The 24,111-nt window shown below is 29.8% G+C and overlaps 1 protein-coding gene across 1 annotated transcript in view; it reads left to right on the top strand.

The window, feature by feature from the left end:
* Positions 1-24,111, top strand: part of LOC135924082 (phospholipid-transporting ATPase ID-like) — a 48,660-nt gene that overhangs the window by 12,049 nt on the left and 12,500 nt on the right. The window contains exons 2-21 of the mRNA XM_065459130.1: positions 2,071-2,546; positions 3,380-3,438; positions 5,809-5,922; positions 7,904-8,002; positions 9,036-9,170; positions 9,375-9,445; positions 9,530-9,612; positions 10,307-10,427; positions 13,212-13,338; positions 13,877-14,091; positions 14,345-14,507; positions 14,810-14,899; positions 15,458-15,620; positions 15,984-16,063; positions 16,403-16,504; positions 17,365-17,487; positions 17,707-17,804; positions 18,926-19,104; positions 19,224-19,608; positions 19,876-20,167. Coding sequence (XP_065315202.1) covers positions 2,501-2,546; positions 3,380-3,438; positions 5,809-5,922; positions 7,904-8,002; positions 9,036-9,170; positions 9,375-9,445; positions 9,530-9,612; positions 10,307-10,427; positions 13,212-13,338; positions 13,877-14,091; positions 14,345-14,507; positions 14,810-14,899; positions 15,458-15,620; positions 15,984-16,063; positions 16,403-16,504; positions 17,365-17,487; positions 17,707-17,804; positions 18,926-19,104; positions 19,224-19,608; positions 19,876-20,167 — 2,745 coding nt within the window. The 5' untranslated portion in view covers positions 2,071-2,500. The remainder of the gene's footprint in view (positions 1-2,070; positions 2,547-3,379; positions 3,439-5,808; positions 5,923-7,903; positions 8,003-9,035; positions 9,171-9,374; positions 9,446-9,529; positions 9,613-10,306; positions 10,428-13,211; positions 13,339-13,876; positions 14,092-14,344; positions 14,508-14,809; positions 14,900-15,457; positions 15,621-15,983; positions 16,064-16,402; positions 16,505-17,364; positions 17,488-17,706; positions 17,805-18,925; positions 19,105-19,223; positions 19,609-19,875; positions 20,168-24,111) is intronic.

The following is a 24,111-nucleotide window of genomic DNA, read 5'->3' as shown; positions in this document are numbered from 1 at the left end:
AATATTTCCTTAAATCAAATAGTAATATATAAAAAAATCAGGCACAAAAGGCACGCACTGCTATCTGTCTTCTCTCTGATAAAAAATGTAATTTAATTTGTGATTTTATTTTCGCGCATACTCCATTTTGATCAAAATCATTATATCGCTAAGATTAACAAAATATGTGTTTTTTTTGAAATTTCAATTCAAATTATAGTCTTTAAAATTACGAAAAGTAGGAAAGGAACCGTAATCGTAAGGACATGATTAATAAATGTCATATGTTTCTAGAGGAACTTTTATAACTCCTTCATACATCCGATATTATTATGATCATACTTAAATTCCTTTGTTATGTTATTAATAATGAATTTCCATTATATTTTAGATAAATTTTTACATTTAAAAAAACACTATTTGCCAATTAAATATGATATGATAATCTATTGATATTGATACTATTCGAAAGAAAATAATATATATTGTATTTAAAATTTTTTTTATGCTGAATTAAAATACTATTAAAAATGTATCATTATTAATGTTATTAAATATAATATTGTATTAATAGCCAAAGAATTATAAAAGATAATTAATCGTAAAATTGTTGTTGATACTTCGTTATAGCCTAGATTACCAAAATGGTTGCCAATTTAAATAAGGTATCTTGGACAATGGACATATAACATTTGACAAATTGACGAATTCGTTGACTAACTTTCATAATTTAGCCTAGCCAAGACGATGTATAGGTAAACCTGCATTCACGGCTAGCACGAATTCGCAGCGATTTCGCGCTAACTACGAACGCAGGGTAAGGGAGGTAGGTATAAAAATGTCAAATGTCCAACCAATAAAAGTTATCTTGGCAATCATTCTCCAAAGAAAAAACATTGATAAGTTTTTTTTCTTCTCGATTTATCTCAAAAATCAATATTATTAATTTGAGAACAAAACCTTAATCCTTACTGCAATCTAGAATGATGTTTTATTGAAAAAAAAACCCGCTTGCTATGATTTGTACGCGAAGTTGTTTAATAATACTTTCTCAGCACATAATAATATTTTTTTTATTTTTCTATGCATTATATAAAATAACGGATTTGATTTTTTTTACAACAGGGTTCTTTTCAGTTTTTATTAATGTAGGAAAAGAAATATTTTTAATTATGATCTCTATTCAAATATTGTTTTTGCTATTCCGATGCGAAAACTTTATAAAGATAAACGCGATGGTTGAATTTCTAACGAATCACATTCCGACCTTTTCTTCTTTAGAACCCTTACCAAATTTTGTGCGCTCCCTTTGAAAAAGGAAAAATTTGTGCTGTCAGGCCTGGGCCAATTTTTTTTAAGAAAAACATTACAATATTAATATTACTCCACCAATAAAATCCATAAAATTTTTATAATTACCAAAATACCCTCTTTTTTTTTTTAAAAAAAAAACTTAAAATTTCATCCATGATTACATTTTGATATCTTTTTTTTGGTTGCTTCTTCCTTCTCATTAATTATTCATAAAAAACAAAAAAAAAGTAGTAATATAATATAAATTTTCGTAAAATTTTGTCATTTATATGTTTTTTTTGTTTTGTTTAAAAGATTAGTATACCATAAATATAAGTTTATGTAGATAAGAAAGACCGATAAGTATAGTTTTTACTATGGTTCTTCATATTTTTTAGCTAATTTTTCGTTTTCATCAAATTAGGATAGATAATGAGGGGGGGGGAGGAGGGAATAAGCGCTAAAATGTTAATTAACATCCTTAAAATAAAAGTTCATAATTTATAGCAGGATGAAAAAAAAACAAAGCTAGCTCGAAAAAAGAAGATAATTTTTCTAAAAAATAGATATATATAAAATGAACTCCCCTCCCTTTCCTACCTACTCTTCTTCATTCATTTATTAGTATCATTCTATCGATTACATTACAACAACAACAAAAATATCTCTTAATTAATCTTAATTCGAGGGATAATAATTTTTTTTCCCCTCTCTTACCATCTATTTATCTCAAAATATTTTAGTAATTATATTTCATTTTTTTCCCCATAATTTATTTCTCTTTTTTTTTCTCTACAGATTTTTGGAGATCTAACTCATTCACCCTTGTAATTTGAGGAGCCAACTCCCGAATTTGGCTGGAAAATATACTCTTGATATTAAAAACGACGCGATTCGCGAAATCAAAATGAAGAAAAAAACGAGTTTAAAATTATGGTAAAATCTTTTATGGGATTAGATTCATTAAAATCCGGAAAGATTTCCCCCTCAAATTTCGAATAAAAACCTCAAAGTCAAAACGGAATGATTGGGAAAAAAACTCCTATCATAATATAAAGAAAATTCGAAGGTATCCTTGCACATTCGAGACTGAAAAGAACTAACTTTGTTTTACACAACTCACAAATAACTCGAAACTTATAGAGGACCTTCTATTTTTTACGAAGGAAACTTAAGAAGGAAAAACCGAGGAAAGACATAGGTCATAACTGCTGAGAGACACCGAGATATGAAACCTTTAAAATGGTTCAAGCGAAAAGATTCTACCTACATAGGTTTGTCCCATTCTTTTTATTTTTGTTTTAAAAAGAATCCTTTTGAATTTAAAGTTTTTTATATATTTTTGAGCCAGATATTTTACGATTATAACTCGCAATGTATACAAATGTGTGTTGAACGGCTCTTTTTTTGAGTCCATTTTAAAAAAAATGGCTAACTCAATATTTTATCCAGAAAACATTACGCGTGCCTAAAGATTTTGTTCATGGAAGGCACACAAAAGTCTAGACATACGTTAGCAAAACTTCGAGGCCTAGGGGATATTTTTCTGGCTAATATTGAGTTGACCGTTTTTAAAAATCGGCTCAAAACGAGAACAAATATAATAAATAAATACGAATTTTCTTAAATTTGCTCCTATTAGTGAAGGGCGTTTACTTGAGTCTCTTAATTTGTCCAATTAGGAAATAATATATTAGATATGTTCGATATGGAATGTCGGCGTGCACTCTTTTAGTCTCCCGCACATAGCGACCTGTTTTTTTAAAATATTTCATCTATCTTCATAAGGGTTCTTTTAATATAATTTTTAAATTAAAATTTCTAGCAGGGCCTTGTTCGGCCAGAAAAAAAAATTGAATTTGAGAGCATATTTTAATTTTGAAAAAATTTTTAAATAAAGGGTAGAATAGATAGAACAATATGTTTCTTACGCCTTTTATGAGTATTGAACATACCTTTAAAACAGACAATTTAAATGATCTATTTAGCGCCATCTAATTTCTAAAATCGAAGATTATAATGATAATTATTTTTTTTTTTTTAAATTAACCGTTTCATTCTTAATTTGATTCTATAAATAATCATTATTTACACATTTTTATTTAAGAGAAAGAAAGAATTATTAGGATTGGCGACTCGTCTTACAACAGATCGTTCAATTACGCAGTAAAAATAACATGCACTCATTATTCGAATGTGGTACTGGGATATGGATTCCATAAGATTTGGAATCTCTCAATTTTAAATCATTTACCAAGCGCCATTTTTGAAATCCAATATAACCGGAAATGCATACCGTCACATGTAAGAGCACCAACCCCTTTAAAATTTCAGGCAATTTCCATCCACATATCTTTTTTTTTGTATTTTGTATTTTATAATTTATAATTTTTCTTCTTTATTTGTTCTAAAGTTCATGGCAAAATTATGTGAATATTAGCAATATGGGTATACTCTACACATGCTAGAATATGCATTTCCAGTTTTAAAGTATCCTTCATTAAATATTTTAAATTGAAAGATCTCCGAATCCCCATGGATTCCGATATGATACATGCATACTATTATTATAATATTATTTCTCAATGCTTGTTTCTGCTTTAAATATGAATTTACTTATTTATCTACGCAATCGCGCATAGCGCGCATATTTAAAATCATGTCATTCTTGTTGGCCTATTCCGAGGCGAGGATTTTTTAACTTTTAAAAGGAAAAGATGCTAGGAGATAAAGGGAGAGAATGGCAGAATCGAAATTTTATTTTAAAAAAAATTTCGTAAATATTAATTAAATATACAAATTTGCCAAAATAAAGTAATCATTAGAAATAACGAACACTTAATTTTTCGCATTTTTATTTCTCATTTCGCAATCTTAGATGTATTTAAAATTATATGACAAGTTTTAAGGGAAGCTGAATTTGTGTTTTTTTTTAAAACTGTTTTTTAAAATTATTACTGAGGTGTGTTTTATATCTCGCACAAATTGAGTGTTTCAAAGTTGTAAGCGCAAATAATGCATTTCAAATTGTATAGTACCAATTGGCTATATTACCCCTTGGCATTAGAAACTGACTATATTACCGCTTGGCATTAGAAACCATTTTAAAAAAACGCAAACTGGTTTGATTTTCTCAATACGTTTTTGATCATTCATTTTGCACGTTCGTTACGACCAGTTCTTTAAGAACTTTTTTTTTTTCGCAATAAAGCCGACGAAACCTTGTTATCCAGCAATAATAAGGGGGGGGGGTACTAAAAATTCTTTCCTAGTTGTTTAATTATATGTAAACCTGTTCGCCGATGGAACTATAGACGGTCGGCGCGTTACTTTTTTTTATTAAAAAGGTACTTGGCAAAGCATAAACGCTCAATTTGTGACCACTATTATAAGGGAAGCTTAATAGTGTTGTTAAACAGCTCGATTTGAACCCATTTTTTAAAAACGGTGAACTCAATAGAAAAATATTACGCAGCTCGAAGACTTCATAGAAAGCACAAAGGTTTTGGCATCTATTAGCGAAATTTATAGGCTCAGACAATATTTTTTTCTGGCTAAAATATTGAGTTAGCCGTTTTTAAAAATCGGCTCGAATCGAGGCGTTTAACAACAAACTAAATTGGCTTTTTGAAAATATATGTAATAATCGATGGACATATAATTATTAGATGATGTATTACAAGCCCCTGGCTTGCGAGCGAGAAAAAAATAATGTAAAATACGTAAAATAATATTTAAAAATAAATAATTACAAATAAAAATTTTTTTACAATAAATGCCAAAAACAATGCTAATTTATTCAAATTAAAAAGAATTAAATTTAAATTAATATAAATTGTTTTTTAAAACAGTTCTACTATTCTTGTTTAAATTATAGGCCACATTTTAAAAAAAAATAAATAAAATGACATTGAAAATACAATTAAATGTCATAAAATAAATAGTTTTTAAGTTGTTTTTTGATAAATAATCGAAGATTCAAATAATTAAAAAAAAAATTATAATAAAAATTAAATACACTGAAGAAATTAAAAAAAAGACCTTATAAAAAGAGAAAAGAATAAAGAAAAACTAATTAAAACTAATGTCTAACCTCACATGACTACTCAGCTATCCTTCCAAACTTTACTACCTTAATTCTTTATCATCGACCTAAAGAATTAAGTCTGAATTTCTATCGGAAAGTTGCCTTTCTATCCATCTCAAAATCTAATTAGGCGGCTTTAATTTTTTTCCCACACATTAATGTCTATCATCTCTTAAATAAAAATCACCTATTAAAGATGTCAATCATCTAATTAACTCGGGGCTGGAAATTTTTGATTAAGAATGACATCTACAAGCGAGTCATATTGAGAGGACTCGGTTCCCTGAATTAAGTGGGCGAATGTTTTAGAGACGCTCGCTCTGGGCTATATGGAGTTATAGAATTTTGGAATGGACAATAGATTTGATTTTGGTAGGAGGATGGCTATATGTTATTAGAAATAAAATAATTAATATTTTTCATTATAAATGATATGATGTTTTAAATAGGATAACATTATTATCACGAGCAAATATTCCATCTTCACTTTCCTGCCCAAAAATTTAATCGAGCAATTTCAACGTATCGCCAACGCCTACTTTTTGGGACTCTTAATTTTACAAGTTTTAAATATAATAATAATGCTGTCAATTTTAGATTGTACCGATACAGCTTCTATCAGGTCAATTTGAATTATTCAGGGACTTCACATTCTCTTAAGCCAATGATATTACGCCTTCAAAAACTTTACCCTCTATCTACCTCTACAATTTACTCCCTCCCCGATCCCCCTTAATTAAAGTTCTTAGGGGCTATTCCAATTTTAAAAGAATATTTATTAAATATGGTTCGGAAAATTATATGATATCGGCATTAGTGATCTGCATCGGGCCTAATATTTCAAGCCCGGCCCGGCCCGAACCCGAAATTTATTTTAAAAAAATTTACCGGCCCGGCCAGGCCCGAATTTATTTAAATATAGAAATTAATTTTTATCAGAGTTGTTAAAAGATACTTTTTAAATGGATCTAGATACAGATACATCGTCTAAAATAATATCTAGATACCGATATTTTAATCAAAAATCTATCTAGATACAGATACCACATTTTTATATCTAGATACAGGATCTAGATACAAGTATCTAGATCCTTTAACAACTCTGATTTTTATAATTACTTAAAATAAAAGACATATGTTATATAGCGTTTAGTTTCAATAAATTAAATCAAAAATTTTTATTTTACTTAAAAAATTTAATATAAATTTGATAAATTTAGATATATTTAATAAAATTTCCAAGGTCCGACGCGACCCCTTCCCCCTCCATCACCACCAAGCTGTCATCGTTTTAAGGTGTGCTAAAAAGCACTGAATTTGTTTAAAATGTAAATTATTTTATCCTATGCCTGAAATTTTTTTTCAAACTTTGGTAATCGATGGCTTTGCCGATATTAAATATTGGGTCAGGGCCAATATTTGCCATTTTAAAAAAACGGATCCGGCCGATATTTTCAAAACCGATCTGACATTCTCATTGCTTTTAGTATTTTATGATTGTGTCAATGCATCAATACTAAACAGGTGATTTCATTAAAATGAATTAAGAAGTGCCATATGATATATTGAAGTCCGCCATAAAATGCCTTTTAAAAGGGGGGGGGGTGTCTACTACAGCTGACTTCAATCAATGTACGCGCGCCGTTATGATAAATAACCTTAGTCTAGGCTAGTTTTAATGTTAAAAGAAATAATTGAATTGTAAATATATCTTAAAATATTAATTTAAAATTTAAAAAAAAAACATTTATGGATGTATGAACCTTGAACTTAAAAATCTCCAATAAAATTTATAAGGAAAATACCCACTCACACTTAGTAGTGCCCCCTTCTCCTAGAAAAATTTTGGGTAGACCTGGGAATATATTATATAACAATTTATTTAGAATTAACAAAAGAATAAATTTAAAGCATTAAAAAAAATTCAATTAGAATAAGAAAATGATCACAAAGAAAAAATAAAATTAGCTACTGTGTAATAATTACTATTTTAATAAAATATTTTATGATTAAAATTATTTACAAAAATGAGTTTATATATATATAAATAAATTTTTTTTTATTATAAATATTTGCTACTAAAAAAAGAATTTAGAAATGTTTAGGGAATCACATTAACTGTAATAAACATTGGCCTTATTTTAAATGAGATGATTAAATTTAGGGGAATAACCAAATATCGCTTTGGTTAAGCGAAATGTTCATAGTTATCTTTTTTTGCATAGATATTCCTTTTTTTTATGACATTAGTTAAATGATAGATGCTAAATAAAAATAATCAAAAAATCGGTGTTGTTTACCGGATCGGTTTTGTTTGAATACCGAAAATATCGGATTGATTAAAAATTTTGAATCGGCACAGCCATATAATTTAGCTCTCCAAATGCAGCTTTAAGAATGAAATTAGCTCATTACCAATACACCAATGGATGAAAAAGTTAGTTGAATCAGAAATGAGCCAAAGATTGATAATGATTGTATAATTAAATATATTCGAATTTATAGGATGTTTAAATAAAAAAAAAATTAAAACGCATTTTCTAGTTGATTCCTCAGATATCTTCATTGACTCCCATAACAACGGTTATCCCATTAGTTTGTGTGCTATCACTCACGGCTCTTAAAGACGGGATCGATGATTTAGTATAAATATCAAATTTTATTTTTTAGAAAATATAAAATCGTTGGCTGTAAAATTCTTTGGTTTCTTCGAGAAAAACAACCAGGTTATTTACTATATCGACATATGGTAACAATAACTGTTTCTATTTGAAACGATTTGAGGAATGAATTCCCTATTTTTGTTTTTCCATGAAGAATTCTTTTTTATTGGTAATTTAATTATTAAAATGTGGTTAAGTTATTTTATTTATAAATCTCCTGTTTTCTTTTTCCCGCGGTATTTATCTCTTTATAGCTTATTAGTTATATTATTTCATCTTCAGAAAATCTTATTTGACTGGCAACTTGTCATAAAACAGAACGAGTACGATATTACTAATTATTATTTAAATATTCTTCATCATAATTGATAAAATAAAGTAAACCATTTAATAGCCTTTCTCGAGGGGACCAGTTATAACGTTAAAAACACAGAGAAAAACTTTGTAGATTTTTATTTCTAACATCTAAGCGATAAAGGCGAATTAATGTTACAAGTTTATTTAGGGTTCAGGACCAAACATTTATTTTTGAAAAAATTCATAAAATTTTTTTTAAGCTTAAAAACTTTTACAAATTTTTATGAAATCGTAGGTTAAATTTTTGAAATTGATATAATTTCCCTAGAATTATGTTTTGGGCATGTTTTTATTTTTATATTTAAAATAGCTTATTTATTCATTTTCATTAATGTTTTGAAAGATGATTTAATTTTTTTTAAACAAATAAAAACCGAACAATTAAAAAAATGGAATTTGATTTGGAGATAGGAAAGAAAGAAATATTTGATTTTAATAAGTTTGTTTTTAAATTTTAATCAAATCAATATTTTGAAATTTTTAAAATTTTCTAGATATGTTTTCAGGACACGTTTTTATTTTTATATAAAAAATGGCTTATTTCTTTTTCTTAGTTTAACGTTTTGAAAGTTTACGAATTATATTTTTGATATTTAGGACACAGCCTTAATTACAAATTTTTTTTTTTTATTACCCATGGCTTGATTAATATTCAGAGACGACACCACAATGATAAGTTAGTGAATAATAGGGAATCATTCGTTTTGCGAAACGGGCAAATTATCGAAGAAAGATGGCGGAAGGTCGAAGTTGGCGACATTCTTAAGCTTACCAACGACCAATTCGTGGCGGTTTTTGATTTTTTTTTATTTATTCCTTATTTATTCCTGAAATGATAATTTTTCTTTTGCATGTGACAGTAATTGACAATCACCCTTCATTTTTAATCAAGTTTGATATTCAGAAAAAAATAATATTTATTTATCATTTTGCACTCCGCAAAATAAACGATAATCAATTTTATTTTTTTAAAAAATACATATTTTTAAATCAAGGCTGACATGTTATTGATAAGTTCTAGCGAACCGAACGGCTTGTGTTATATAGAAACCGCTGAATTGGACGGGTAAATTCATTTAGAAAATTTATTTTTTTATATTAATGATCGATATTTGTTTCATTTAATTAATCAAAATTTCTTTTGTTAAAGAGAAACGAATTTAAAATGTCGCCAAGCTCTACCCGATACCGCGGTATTGGAAGATAATCTCAACGAAATGGAGAATCTCAAAGGTAAATAGACTTTTCGACAAACATTAAAAAAAATCAATATGGTGTTAAATGCGTTTTATTTACTATTTCCTATTTCTCCATAAGTTTAGGTAATATCTATCTCAACCCTATCTCATTCCTTTTTATTACAACTCAATCTTTAATTAGGGATGGGGGGGGGTGCCGTTCTCATTTTTCAAAAGAATCTATATGTTGATGTTGAGGTCCCTTTAAAACAAATCTATATTTTGAGGCTAGAAAGGAAAAAAACCGTTACAATCATCTAATTTATCTAAATATCAACTAGTTTATATTTTGTTTACAAATAGTTAAAATTTTAGATTTTCAGATATCTCTCATCCAATAATATGTTTCCTTGGTTTGCCTTAATTTTTTTTAAAAAAGAAGGAAAATCGAGGTTGATGTAATGACCTCCATTGTTGTTTAAATGATTTACATTTAGTTATCATTAATGATCACATACTAGTTTGACCTTTTTAACTCGAAAACGGGGTTATAAAACGGAAGAAGATCGCATTATCTTATTCGCTTAAATTTAACATTTTATACTTAAATAAAAAATTAATAAAAATGTCACTAACCTTACGTTATATGATTAGTCATCTACATTATTTAACTATATGTATTTTGGGATTGGACCAGGTCCTAAATTTTTATAATTGTTTTTTTTTAAAAAAAAACGCGTGATTTTAAGCCGAAATATTATGCGAACCTCCTAACAATAGGCTCAATAAATTCGAAGGAACAATTACGCTAAAAGGAAAAACGCTTCCCTTGGACAACGATCAAGTTCTATTGCGGGGATGCGTTCTCAGGTTTGAAAAAAACATTATTAATAACAAGGGTATGTGTAGTTCTTGATAATAGGGATCTAAATTTTCCGGGAAACTATTAATTAGGGGAAAATAGGGAAAATTTCTGCGAAACGAAAATATTTCCTTCAGATGGCTATTACCTGAATTGAGCTATTTATTATCGAGAATGCTTAGAAATATACATACAAAAACAAAACCTAATTTTGATTTATAAATCACAAAGAGAAAATATTTTAGTATAATATGAAAGAAATTGTGATTATTTAAGTAAAAATCACATTATAAAAATTGGGGAAACTGGTAAATTTCTGGAAATTATCCACGTGTTACATCTCTGGAAATTTTTCTTGTATTACATCCCTAGTTGATAAACGGCTTGATTTGAACCGATCTTTAAAAACGCCTAACTATAAAAATTAGCACTGGGAGTTTATATTTTTGAACCCTATTTTTAGGAATTATATTTGATTTTCACTAAAATTTAAGCGGACCATTTTTTTATATTAGAATTTTTTACATATGAAATTATTTAATTAAAATTGCTAAATTAAATTAATCGTTTAACTTTTCCTTTTTTGAATGGGAAACCCTGTAATATTCTACTTTTAATTAGAGTTGAGGAGATTTTTGAAGTAACGAATGTAAGGTAGATATCTATAGTCATTAAAAGAACTTTGGGTTTTATAGGGTAAATAGTATTGAGTTAGTTTTATTACATGGGATTTTTACATGGGCTTCAAGCCTTATTGAAGAATAGAAAGTTCAGTCACTCAGACCACCTTTAGTTTTTCTGAACTATATTGTCAGACGCTTTTTTGTCTTTTAATTTAAATTACCTTTATGATTCTTGGAGTAAAGGCAGAGAGAGGGGTGTATACGTAGATAGAGGAAGCTGAAATGGTTTCTCGGGACTCTGACTTTAGAAAATCTTTAGATATTTGGCAGAGAGCAACCTATTCCCCAGGGTCTCCTGTTCATTTTTATTTGTTGATATGCATAGGTAGTCTTAGTTATTTGTATGCCTCACGCAATTTTTTGCTGCGCTAGTCATCACCATTATTTCGCACGCCTTGCTGGTAAAGTTATTAGACATATGTTCTAAAGATAAAACTGATCAGCGCCTAAACAATAATCTCCAATGAAAAATAAAGGGCCTGACACATGATCCTATATCTGAAGCAGGATGCAAGAATCCCGATCTGGATTTAATTTAACCATGGTTCCTTTTTTGTGTACTAAATTATAATATATATTATTTTTAGAGTCTCATGATGCATTTGTTAATATACATTAAATGAAAATAATTAAAGGCTGAGGATGGGAAACAGGGAATTCACAATTTATGTCTGCAGTATTTATCGAGGTTGTTTTCGATCTCTTTCGGCTTAGTATCAAGGTTCAGGGCCAATTTTTTTTGGCTTAATCTCGAGTTAGCAGTTAATTTTGCAACACCTGCTGAGGGCCCCTTCCTCCCAAAGGAAAATTGTTTCTATCTTCTATCCTAGCTCTATTTTATTCAAGAGTGGAGTTAAACCCATCTAATATTTTACTTATCATATAATTTAATTTCCTTTTTTATGACTTTCATTTAAATTGTATCTAAACGTATTTACATATATTTAATTAATACTTACGATCACTTGACCTTTCACGATAAAAATATAGGTCCATTCAAAAATAAATATGAATCGAATAATCAATTATTCATATTCGATTCTTTTAAACGAATTGTATATTTACTATTCGTAGTCTGGGGAAGCCACGACAGATGTTCCTGACTTGAAGTTTATTTTAAAATTAAACTCGGAGAATTATTCACCATCGTTCTAATCGAGCCGATATAATTGTTGGAATTTCTGCCTTCTCCCCAAAAATGGATAGCAAGGGTCGTGATATACCTAATATATGTTTTTTCCCTTTTTAGCAACGGTCCTCAATTTTTCGACGTAAACTTTCAAGTGAATTGTTAACAATTAACACCCACTTAGTTCCATTCAATTTCAATTATCTTCTATTTGGAATTTTGCCCCCATGATTTTTCGACATACTATGGACATAGTGACCGTAGGCCTAAAAAATCGTAATTTATTTGCATGATATTTTAGTGTCTGGAGAAACGCACGAAGAACACTGGTATTCATTTGGAATAGAAACCTTCCTATCACACACCTGGGAGGATAAAACAGAAAGACCAATCGCCTATGCATCCCGTACATTATCCAAAGCATAATTAAATTATTCCACCGTAGAAAAAGAAGCCTTAGCCATAATCTTCCCGGTTGGGAAGACGTTTCACTCTCACAACCGACCATAAACCTTTACTATCGATCTTTGGGGAAAGAGAGAAATTCCAACAACGACATCTGCTTGATTACAACTGTTAGGAGTAATTATCTCCGGGTTCAATTTTGAAATAAACTTCAAGTCAGGAACACATTAATCAAATGTACAAAAGATTCGAATTCGGATATTCGATCGTTTTCTCTTTTGAATAATCAAATTTATTTGTAAAAAGTTAGCTATTTAATATTTGGAGCGTGATATAGCATCGTATAAAAAAGATTGGAAGAATATTTTAAAAGAATACAGAAATAAAAGGATCGTGATACTTTTGTTTTTCCTGTTTTTTCTTTATTTTCTTCAGCTACTTGTTAAATTTGATCACAACTCTTTTTTGAACGCTCTAATTAAAACAATTTTTTTCTCTCTTTTTTTATGGAAGCCTACCCAACCCAACTCCAAAAGTAATTACAAACCAAAAAATAAAATTCATATTTTAAAAAGGAATACCAAATGGTGCTACGGAACCGTTCTGTTCGCCGGTAAGGACACGAAACTGATGCAAAATAGCGGAAAGGACACTTTTAAACGCACATCTATCGATCGTCTCGTTAATGTTCTCATAATCGGGGTTTTCAAAAAAAACAAAAATTAATTTGAATATAAATCATTTTAAAATGGGGGAGAGGGAGAGTAGTTCCGATCAGGGTTCTGTACTCTGTAAAATAGGACAGCATGCCAGGCTCGATTCTTCATTACTCCTAATCATACCGAAAACGAATTATCCGACATTCATTTTCTTTACAAATACGAATAATAAAACTTCGATTCTTTTACGAATACAAAGGAAAATAAGATTTATTTCGATTGAAATTTTAGTTCAAAAAATATTTGAAATTATTCGCAAATATTTATATATTTTTAAAAAAGAAAAACAATTTCCTCACCTATTTAATAAATTTAAAAAATTTTTGTTGTTGTTTACTTTTCAAATTATTTAAAAAATTTTTATTTTCGAATCCAACAATGGCTTTATTATTAGTACGAATAAGGGAATCAATCGATTAGCTTTACTTATAATGCTTCTCTAGGCATCAAATCTAAAATGGCTAATGGCAGGGATAACCGTTACATAATTATTAATATGCTTCTTTTTTTTTAAAAAAAAGATATTCATATTCTTGGTGAGCATATGTTTATTTACTGCCATAGCTCACGGAATTTGGCAAAGCCAAGTTGGAATATACTTCAGGGTCGTCCTACCCTGGGCAAGCTTTATTTCCCCTCAATACGTGGAGGTGGGCATCATAGCCATATCGTCTCTCACTTTCCTGTCCTACCTGATATTGCTAAATACCTTGGTGCCTATATCGCTTTACGTTAGGTTAATTTATTTTATTTTTTTTATAGGAGCAGGAAATTATATTATATTATGCACAACCCTCTGGAACCTGATCAAATCTTATAACCGGATCCCGATTCCCCTCTCACAAAATTTTTAGGAATTGGAACGACAGATCATCGATTCTAACAAAGCCTAGAGACAGATAAATGCTAAGATTATCAAAACTCCTTTTTAATTCCAGATTCTAAACTCTATTTTTAAATCTATTATAATATTATAAAAAATCAAACAGCGTAGAGATGATACGTATAGCTCATAGTTTTTGGATAAACTGGGACGTCAAGATGTACGACACCAAGAGTGGAACTGCTGCGAAAGCTAGAACCACAACCCTCAACGAAGAATTGGGACAGATTCAATATATATTTTCTGACAAAACGGGAACACTTACTCAAGTTATAAAAAAAGATTAGGGTGCACATTATATTAATTTCGGATCGGGTTTGGCCAATATCGACAGATATAGGATCACCTTAATTCTAAAGAAAATGAATAATAAAATATAAATAAATCGACCTCAAGATCTTATAATATTATAATAAATCGAATAGGAAGTAAAGTAATGTATTTAAGGTGTTTCCAGTTCAATTTTCATTTATTTTTTTTAGGGATAGTATTTCGGTCAGAATTCTCTTACCTATAAAATCTTGATTCATTACTCATTCTTGATTTATTTTTTTACAAACACCTTATATAGAATATAATGTGTTTCAAAAAATGTTCCGTTCTTGGACAACTCTATGGATACGTTCAAGACGACAAAGGAAATATCCTCTCTCCTAGCGAAGTAAACATTGGGAGGGGAGGGCGGATGTAACAAAACATTATTTTTTTAAAATTCAAATTCGGTTAAAAAAAAATCCGAAATTTGCCTTTATTTAATAAAATATGATTATTATATAAAATTATTAGTTATGTGCTCCCACGTCAAAATTAAGCTGGAATAATAGTGGAAGTGATACAGCACAATTTAAAATCGGGTTATATTTAATAAAAAAAATATTTTACTGAAATGTAACCTTTAATTCTAGTCATGTATGATTTAAGAATTAATATTAAATTGATCTCATTAAAAGATTCTGAAATTCGAGCAACTGTTAAATTGTATCATCTCATCCACCATGATTCCAATCCTAGCTATAGCATTTACTAATCTCACATTTATATTAAATTAAAATCTTTTTTCCCAACTTTTTAAAGACTCACAGGCTCCTTATTTATCTGTCCAGGCCTTAAATAATTATTTGAATTTAAAAAATCCGGGCTCAGAAAGTGCGCAGATCTTTGAAATAATTTATTACAATATACAAGTTTTCTTACTATATCTTGTATCAAATGATGACAGAAAGATAAGAGCGTGGACTTCAGTCAAAATCCTTACTACGAACCCAAATTCAAATTTTACGACCAAAGATTAGTCGATCACATCGCGAACGGGGACCCTCACGCGATTCGGCTTTTCACGCTGCTAGCCTTATGTCATACCGTAATGCCAGGCGAAAAGAATGGTACTATATTGCTGATTAAATGTATAAATGGGATATATCGCCAGGAAGGAAGTAAATGAACGAAAGGGAAGAATTAATAGACACTAAGCCAGTAGTTTTATCAGATAATGGATCCTCTGGTGGAACTAATTATAGTTGTCATTTAGATTAAAGTTAAAGACAATATAATTTCTGGCGTTAGGTAGATTTTATTCATATTTGTTTAATCTAAAATTTGTTCTTACCTTGAAACCTTGATTACCCAAATAATTATTTGATTTATTTACTATATTTTTTTAAAAATCTATATTTTCCATAGTTTATAGTAAATGATTAAATCATATAGTAATTTAATTATTGTTGAAAAAAAATATATGAAATAAGGTCAATTGGAGTATCTAGCACAGTCACCAGATGAAGGCGCCTTAGTTTCAGCCGCTAGAAATTTTGGCATCGTTTTTAAGGTATCTCCCATTATATATTTAAAATTCTTGGAATACGAACTTTATACACTTCTTTAAATACCTTTGGCGTAGTATACAAAATTTGCGGTAAAGAGAATTACAGCATATTTTGTATGCTTCGCCGCTAATTCGCGCTAACTGTGAATGCAGGGTTAGGCAGCGCGACAATGCCACGCTATTTTACCGGCTATTTATTTGTCCGAAGCATAATACGATCATTGATTTCGTTAAATTGTTCGAATTTTTACGATAAATATATCCCATTTTCCAATATCTTTAAAAGGTAGCAACGAACTATATATTTTTTTAAAAATTTTTTACGACGGGCCGTTATTCAAGTCTAGAACTCCTAAAACCATAACTATAGAAAGAAATGGAAAGGAAATTATTTACCAGCTTTTAGCCATATTCGATTTCAACAACGTTCGCAAACGCATGTCTGTAAGATTTATTATTCTCAACTCAACCCCCCCCCCCCCCCCTTTATACTTTTAATATGATTATAAATTTTATATATTAAAAAATAGGACCTTCTAGTGTGAATAAATCACCTAACTTTGGCCAACTTCAATAAGGCATGTAATCAAGCCAACCTAAAAAAAAGACTTAATATTTAAATTTAGTCCTTAATTTTTAAATTAGTGTTGTTGAATAGCTCGATTTGAGTCGATTTTAAAAAATACGGCTAACTCAATATTTTATCCAGAAAAATATTACTTCAAGCCTGAAAATTTTACTCATATATGGCACAGAGGTTTATGTATCTATTAGCGAAATTTCGAGCCTTGGATAATATTTTTTCCGGCTAATATATTGAGTTAACGTTTTGAACGGTTCAAATTGACCCGTTCGACAAAAAGATTGAAACGGATTTTTTTTTCAGGATACAATTCTGACTACTACCTTTTGGTAACACTAAGTCTTTCAAAAGTTTTAATGTTTTAAAAAATTTAAGAATATTGTATAATATACGAAGTATTAAGTTTATTTTAGTTATTTTTTTTTCTAGAAAATTTTTTTTTAAAACTCTTGTTTGGCGAAAATAAATCGCAAAATTATATTTTCTAAAAAGAAAACCCGATCAAATTTCCCGGTCAGAATCTTAGGGGATTGAATTAAAAAAAAAATTTCTTGGAATGATCCAGAATTTTAAAAAAAGACCCTTTACATGTTCCTAAAATTATCTAAAATTTTTATTCTTTTTTTAATAATTTTTTTTTGGTTTTCGATTTCTTGTAAAGTCTAAAATAGTTTTAACGAAGATTATTTTATTTTATTTAAAAAAATTTTTTTTTATGTAGGTGATAGTCAAAAAGGAGGGGAAAATAACTTTGTATTGCAAGGGAGCGGATTCGGTTATAATTGAACGTTTAGACCCTAGCGATGTTCAATCTATTATTTCCACAACCTTGGATCATTTAACTGTAAATTTTTTTTTCTTTCCCATTTATTTTACTCCATTTTATTTATAGTTTATTTAGTAACGTCGTCTGAAGTGATTATTATTTATTAGTCTAAATAAATATAAGGTCTAATTGGGTTAAAAATCTGGATTTATCTATATATTTTTTAAAAAAACACGGATCGAATCAAACACTTTAATGGCAATTATGATTAATGTAATATAAATGATAAATTAACAGAAATTCGCGGTTGAAGGTCTGAGAACGCTGTGCCTCGCATATAAAGACATTAATCCTTCCATATATAGGACATGGGAGAAGAAATATGAAAAAACTAAGTAATTATTCATATTTTTTAAATTGACATTTTTTAGTATAGATTTCGGAAACTACACAGCTCAATCTTAGCAGGGCTGACAAGTCGGTCAATTGGCAGGTCAAATTCAGTCAGATTGGTCAATTGACCGAAGGAGTATAGTCAAATGCTCCAAATAATCTGAAAAAAAACAATTAAAAATATGTGTTAAAAAGTAAAAACGATATAAATACGTAAAATGCTGCTTATTAAGTGAATTACCAATATCAGGAGGGGCAACTTACTAAGAATGAGTTAAATGAATCATTTAATATAATTATACAAGAATTAAGTATTTTACAAGGTTATGATGATCAAAATATTAAGTGATATCATAAATTTCAGAAGTAAAAGCAGCATATTTTATTGCATATGTGGAAAGCAATAACTTCCATTAGAAACAATTATTTTTCGGCCTCAGGTTTGTGAAATAAGCGTTGCCCACATTCCCCATTAAGAGAAGTCTCATTTTACTTACAATTCCTTGTTGGACTTCTTCAGAAAAAAATTGATCGACTTGGGAATATTTATACGAAGAACAGAAATCGTGAAGACCTCGAAAACAGGAAAATTGATTAAAAATATTAAAGAAAATGATAATACTGAAAATATGAATTAGAACAAGACTCTGTCATGGGGAACGAAATATTATTTAGAGAATGACAATGAATTTTTATTATCAAATTAATATTACAAATTCATATACAAAGTAAAGTTAATATTGTCTTAAAAAAAACATTTGTTTGAATTTGACAATATTTGACCATTCAAATATCGTTCAATTGACCGAATCGTATTTGAGGTCAAATACACAACCCTGATTTACAGGCACACGCAGAATGAAATCCGCTGAGCATTGATGCGTGATTAGATGATTTATCCCATTTTTTTGAAATTGAGCTATATTTTCAAAGAAAAAAAACCGTGATATTTTTTTTAGACCGGAAATTAGAGTAAACCGGCTAAAAAATAGAGCCATTACTTAACTATACCTAGCACGATAGATCTTGAAATGCTGAACGAAATAATGTTTTCAAAAATCTCTAGGGTTCATTTAAAAAAAATGAGAAGGGATATTATATGAAATTTGTAAATGTTTTATAGCGCCTGCCTAACAGATCGCGAGGCAAGACTCGACCTGCTTTACGAAGAAATGGAAAAAGATTTGCATCTCATAGGAGCGACCGCGGTAGAAGATAAATTGCAAGACGGGGTTCCGGAAACCATAGCTAACTTGCTCAGGGCTGGTATTAGGATATGGGTTTTGACGGGAGATAAACAAGGTTTCCCAATTTTTCTTCATTTTTTTTCTCCCGGGGGATTGTTATTTTCGTGATAAAAGAGAAAATAAGAAGGAAGTAACTTATTCCTTTATATATATTTTTTAAAATACAACCTATAGAAACGGCCATAAACATAGGTTACTCCTGCCAACTCCTCAATGACGATGTGGAGGAAATATACGTGATAGATGGGCAACACTTCGAAGAGGTCGAGCGGGAACTCTCCTGCGTGCGCAAAACAGCCTCTGTAGCCTCTCTCATTTCCGCCACTCCTTCCTCTGCCTCCTCTATCAACCATCCCAGGGATAAATCCGTGGCGTCATCTCAAAACAGTAGTAAAAAGCAGGAAAAAAAGGGCTTCTGGAGTAGGTTAGGCGCTTACATCTCGCCCTCCACGTCTTTGCCTGCTGGCAAAGGAGGCAAGTATTTAGAAGCAGTGGGCAACGGGACAAGTGACCATATTATGAGGAGTAGCTACGATCAATGGGAGGAATGGAATGATAGGTTTTTTTTATCAATTACATTTACAATGGTTAGCTACATATTATAGTAACATTATTAAAATTAATTAGTGAAACTCAGAAAACCGAAAACTGTGTTCCATAAAGAACACCTTTCCCGATATAGGACTGGTGAGACATGACCACTAACTTCCCTTTTTCTATACTAAAAAAACGACAATAATTAACTATAAAAAAGCCACGAACAAGAATAAAAATTTGACTTTAAATACTATATTTGAAAAACGAAAACCTTTTTCTTTTTTTTTAGAATACGTCGGAACTTTTATTGGCTTATAGCTCCCCCTTCTTACAACTACAATTATAATTACACTAACCAAGCTACCCAAATTGATAATGCTATTAAAGCTCCAATCAATATGGCAGCTTCGAAAGCCACATTAAATGATCCAAGTTGCCCAACTATTTCCATTACCACCGCAGTCGCCGCAATCGATAGTGAAATGACCTTGGCTCCCATTCGCGGGCGAGAGAAATTTCAAACGCGCTCTGCAGCTTATGCTACCTCTACACATCCTACCGTTGTCGGAGCCAAGAAGAAAGTGCTAAAATAATTTTTCTCTGATACATATTACATTTATATATCGTAAATAATATAAAATTACTATTTTTTAATAATAATACTAAAAATATATATAAATTTTATAAAACATTAATTTTATGATTTTAATCAACTTATTTTGATAAACCTTAAGTAAAAGTAACTGTTGAAACATATATCTAAGCTGGTTTTTATAAAATGTTTATTATGAGATAATAAATTTAATTTCTTTACATTTAATAATGGGCCTTTTTAAATTAAATAACAATTTAATTAAAAAACATAATTTGCTAAGTATAAATGAAACGATATGATGTTATTAGGATGCCAAAAATATTACGATATATAACCATAATTTTCCATCAACTAAAATGATACATTAAGTAAAAGGAACTGCAGAAATAAATATCTTAGCTGGTTTAAAATGATTTTTATGATTATAAGCTAATAAAATAAATTTAATTTCTTTACATTTAATAATCTCTTTAAATTAAATAACTATTTCATTCAAAAAAAATACATAACTGTTTTGGAGAATATACTGCCAATTATAAATGAACCCATATGATTTTATTAGGATGCCAAAAATAATACGTTGGAATAACTAATTTTCAACCAACTAAAACGATACATTAAGTAAAAGGAACTGTCAAAACAAATATCTAAGCTGGGTTATAACGAGCCTTTTTATAATAAATAACTATTTCATTAAAAAAAAATACATAACTGTGGAAAACATAATCTTTTTTAACTATAAATGAACCTATATGATGTTATTAGGATGCCAAAAATAATACGATAAAATAACCATAATTTTCATCTAACTAAAACGTTACAATGGATAATTTGAATTTATTAAACAATATAATAGATTTGATTCTTAAACGAATGCTGTAAACATTACTTTAAAACGCACTACTCGTTACGTTTGTATAAAGGAACGCGTTACCATTACTCGTTACCCTGTGAAACAAGTAGCGCGTTACTCGCTATTTAAAAAAACAACTAAATATTATATATAAATTATTTTTACGTTCATATGTTTTTTAAAAATATAGTTGAAATATTTGAATTAGGTGCACAATCTACACCTATAAAATGAGACTTAAACCCTTAATTTTCCTTATTGGTGTACCCAGGGTAGAGTTAAATTATCTTTATCCGAAGAATTAATTAAATTATAATATTAAATTATAAGTTAATATACCTTGATTTTGAATTATTAAAAGATATTTAAATACAAAATAAAGATATTATAATATCATTTTGTCAATTGTAGTATTATATTATTTTTTTTTTGGTGTATAAAACTATTTGTTTTTATAAGAATTATAGATAATTTCTTAAAATGAACATAAAAATCGTAAATATAAAAGTTAGCATATAAAATATATAAATGCCAATTAATAAGAACCACTGTTAAAATTATAAAACTTGAAATAAATCACAATTATATAAAGTCATTAATTTTTGCTATATTTTATTGATTGAGATCCAAGTTCCCTTTTAGCGTCAACGTTATAATAAAATACAACGAATGAATGAAATCAATTGCAATATATGCTAAACAACACCTAGTATAAATAAAATAATTATAAATATAAATCCATATTTAACAATAAATTATAAGTGCACAATATAATAATAATTAATAAATATATTTCATTAATATGTCAATTTAAAAAATAATCACATTTGTTAGTATATCTTTTAAGGATAAATAATAATATATTTAAATAATATAAATAAATATATAGTAAATTAATATAATAAATTGAGCATATGATTTAAAAGAATTATGAGTTTTCATAGTTTGCCCTTCAGTTTTTCTTCTTCCATCTGAATATTCCTCTCTTGTTCCTAATTGCTTTTCTCATCGCCGATTCTGTGATTAGGGTTTGGTTCTTTTGTTGACTTCCATCTGAATATCCCTCTCTTGTTCTTAATTGCTCTTCTCATCGCCGATTCTGTGATTAGGGGTTATCAGTCATTGAGAATATGAAGCTGAGGTAATTGGATTTTATTATATTGAGGTCTAATCTTTGGCGTAGGTAGTAACCCTCGTTGGGATCTTCGGTCCTAGAGATCCATTTCCCCAGCTCTTTAAAGAAGGCCAGGGCATGAGAGCCGAACGACGTTAGAGTCGTGGCGATTAGTGGTAGGAATGTGTAATTGGCCGGAAGTGATGGCGAATACTTAGCGAGTTTATTCGTCTCGGCGTCTACTAGAGCATCTCTATTTATATTGGAAGGGGCAAGGGGATCGATGCATGAGAAATCCCAGGTTAGGAATTCCCCCCTCTTCCAAGGGATCATGGTAGAGCCATCGGGACGCTTACCATCAGAATTGTAGAGTCCAGTAGGTTCGAGGGTTGATGGGATACCGGCAGATTTTAGGGCCCTGGCAATAGTATCATTGCATTTTGAATGTCTAATGAATCTGCCTCTACAGCGTCTGCAGTGCAAAGAGTGTCGGCATTTGTATTTGACCGACGTTTGACAAAGGATACATTGATAGGGTATTACCATATCACAATTAAATCTAAGACCGATGGCGTGACGTAGCTCATCATTGCTTAGGAGCTGGTCAAGATTTCGTGATGGGAAAACCTCGAGAAATTTTTACTCACTGTCTGCGGAAATGGAGAAGCAGAAGAGTAGAGAATGGTCCTCGAGTTGGCAAGCAACAAGTCAGGATGTTTTTGTGAGTGTGTGGCAAGGGCCTTGAAATTTGCTGGCATCTCTTCAACCCTCGAGCCCACTGGCCTTTACAATTTCGATGGTAAACGGCCTGATGGATCTACCATGATCCCTTAGGGGGAAATTCCTAACCTGGGATTTCTCATGCATTGATCCTCTTGCCCCTTCCAATATAAATAGAGATGCTCTACTGGACGCCGAGGCGAATAAATTCGCTAAATATTCGTCATCGCTACTTGCCAAATATGCATTTCCATCATTAATCGCCACGACTTTAACATCGTTCGACTCTCAAGCCCTGGCCTTTGTTAAAAAGCTAGGGCATCGGATTTCTGCTAGAACCGAGGATCCCTACGAGAGATAATACCTACGTCAGAAGTTGGCTCTAAACCTAATAAAGTGCAATCATCTCAGCTTTATACTTTCAATGACCGAAACCCCCTGATTGAACATCCTTTATATACCTTGATAGATCCAATATTAATTTAATTAACAACCTTGGCTCTAAATGTAATAAACAAAATAGAAATGAAGAACTTTGGTGGTTGATCTGAATTAAAAACTTGGCTTAAATTATTTATAAAATTTAAAAATATAGAGTATATAAAAAATATTTTTCAAGAAAAAGTAACGAGTTATGTTTTGCATTACCTTTGCTCAAAAAAAAACGCGTTACTCGTTATTTTTTGAGGCAAGTAACGAATGCCGTTCGCCGTTAGTAATGTCGTTACTTTAATCGACCTTACTTTACAGCATTATTTTAAATGAATCGAATAATTCATTATCCGTAATTTTACAAATCAAATAATAATAGAAAATTATATTATTTGTTTGAACACGGATATTAAATTAGTCGAATTGTTAAACACAGAATTATAATTTTGAATTATTTAATTTCGCTTTTTTTGCCGCCACTGCTCACGCGATTTTCATGCCCTTTGTTTAAGCTTCTACGCAAGCAATTCGCGATTGTATTCGCAAAAGTAAAAAAAAAATAAAATTGTGTAAAGGATAGCTAGTGGCAAAGCAAAACAATCACGATTTATTTTGCCCAAGGAAAAATTTGGTGTAAAATTAGGGCTGTCCCCATTCCCAAATTTATCTCCTATCCGACTTGATATTCATATATAACCCGATCCGATGTCTATATTAATTTTTATATACCATCCTTCTTCAAATCGATATTACAATAAATTCAATATTTCCTATGCTACAAAAAAAGCTATCTGTTAAACAATCGACAAAA

The sequence above is a fragment of the Gordionus sp. m RMFG-2023 genome, chromosome 2, assembly GCF_954871325.1.
Source record: "Gordionus sp. m RMFG-2023 chromosome 2, tfGorSpeb1-WG-v2, whole genome shotgun sequence".
NCBI classification, from domain to species: Eukaryota; Metazoa; Nematomorpha; class Gordioida; order Chordodea; family Parachordodidae; genus Gordionus; species Gordionus sp. m RMFG-2023.
This window is presented reverse-complemented; position numbering and strand designations above follow the sequence as displayed.